This window comes from Trichechus manatus, unplaced genomic scaffold (genome assembly GCF_000243295.1).
Source record: "Trichechus manatus latirostris isolate Lorelei unplaced genomic scaffold, TriManLat1.0 scaffold00344, whole genome shotgun sequence".
Taxonomy (NCBI): Eukaryota; Metazoa; Chordata; class Mammalia; order Sirenia; family Trichechidae; genus Trichechus; species Trichechus manatus.
In genome coordinates this window covers 483,650-484,562 of record NW_004444280.1, presented here as the reverse complement: position 1 = coordinate 484,562, position 913 = coordinate 483,650, and the positions used below count along the sequence as shown (strand labels likewise).

Below are 913 nucleotides of genomic sequence, written 5' to 3'. Positions count from 1 at the left end.
ACCCCAAATTAGTGCAGGAGACACTATTCTAAGTCATTCCTTTCCAATATAAATAGAATGAAGTGCCAAACTGTATGTAAATACTTAAGTTCCTACTTTGCTTTCTGAAAGACAGCAGGCACAAAAATAGTTTAACATTAGGTTTAATGAAGTTTATCGCACATGTATCATCGGTCTTATTTTAATTGCAAACACATTCTAGCCACATTTAGGAGAAAAACCGAGAATACAGCTGTATACATCTAAAGGCCAGATGCAAGAATATGCATTCTTCTCCGGGTAAGTAGAATACAGGCCATAAAACTTATGACACAGTCACTTTGGAGGAATGAATATGTTAAAAAAATACTGGTTCCTCTGTGAAGATTCACATTTGCCTATTTAACAAAACTGTACTCATCCGTAAGGCTTTGGTATAGGTGCTCACGGCTGCCCATCATTTCTCTTTCTTCTTCGCCTTCTTTTCTAGCTCTTCCTTCTGCTCTTCCACCTCCAGCTGCTCTTCCTTCTGTCCTGTCACCTTCACACTAGCTCCTCCTTCTCGATCTTTCCCCTGAGAATTATCAACTATCTTATAGTCCTCAAGGATTGTGTGTCCTGTCTGTTTCGCAGTTTTCTTCACCATTGCTTTGAGGCCGATGTGGTCAATATTATAGGCGGTCACACCGACGTTGACGGCAGAATCCACAGCATAGTGTGTGGCTTCTCCTGCTTTATGCCCATACCTTTAGAAGACAGATTAGAGAAAGGACATCGGAGTGATAAATATGAATTAAGCTCTTCTAAATTCAAAATAAGTCACAGGATTAGTGTAAAGTTATCCCAGAGCTTAGCTTTCAATTGGATTAAATGACTTAAAACAGAATGAAATCACACTGTGCCAAGCTTTCTTTTCTCCCTTAGCAGGAACAAC

At 39.5% G+C, this 913-nt stretch overlaps 1 protein-coding gene across 1 annotated transcript in view; it reads right to left on the bottom strand.

Moving 5' to 3' along the window:
* Positions 1-6: 6 nt before the first annotated feature.
* The window catches only part of SPART (spartin), a 23,324-nt gene continuing 22,417 nt past the window's right edge, over positions 7-913 (bottom strand). Inside the window, exon 7 of the mRNA XM_023725655.1 lies at positions 7-725. Coding sequence (XP_023581423.1) covers positions 437-725 — 289 coding nt within the window. The 3' untranslated portion in view covers positions 7-436. The remainder of the gene's footprint in view (positions 726-913) is intronic.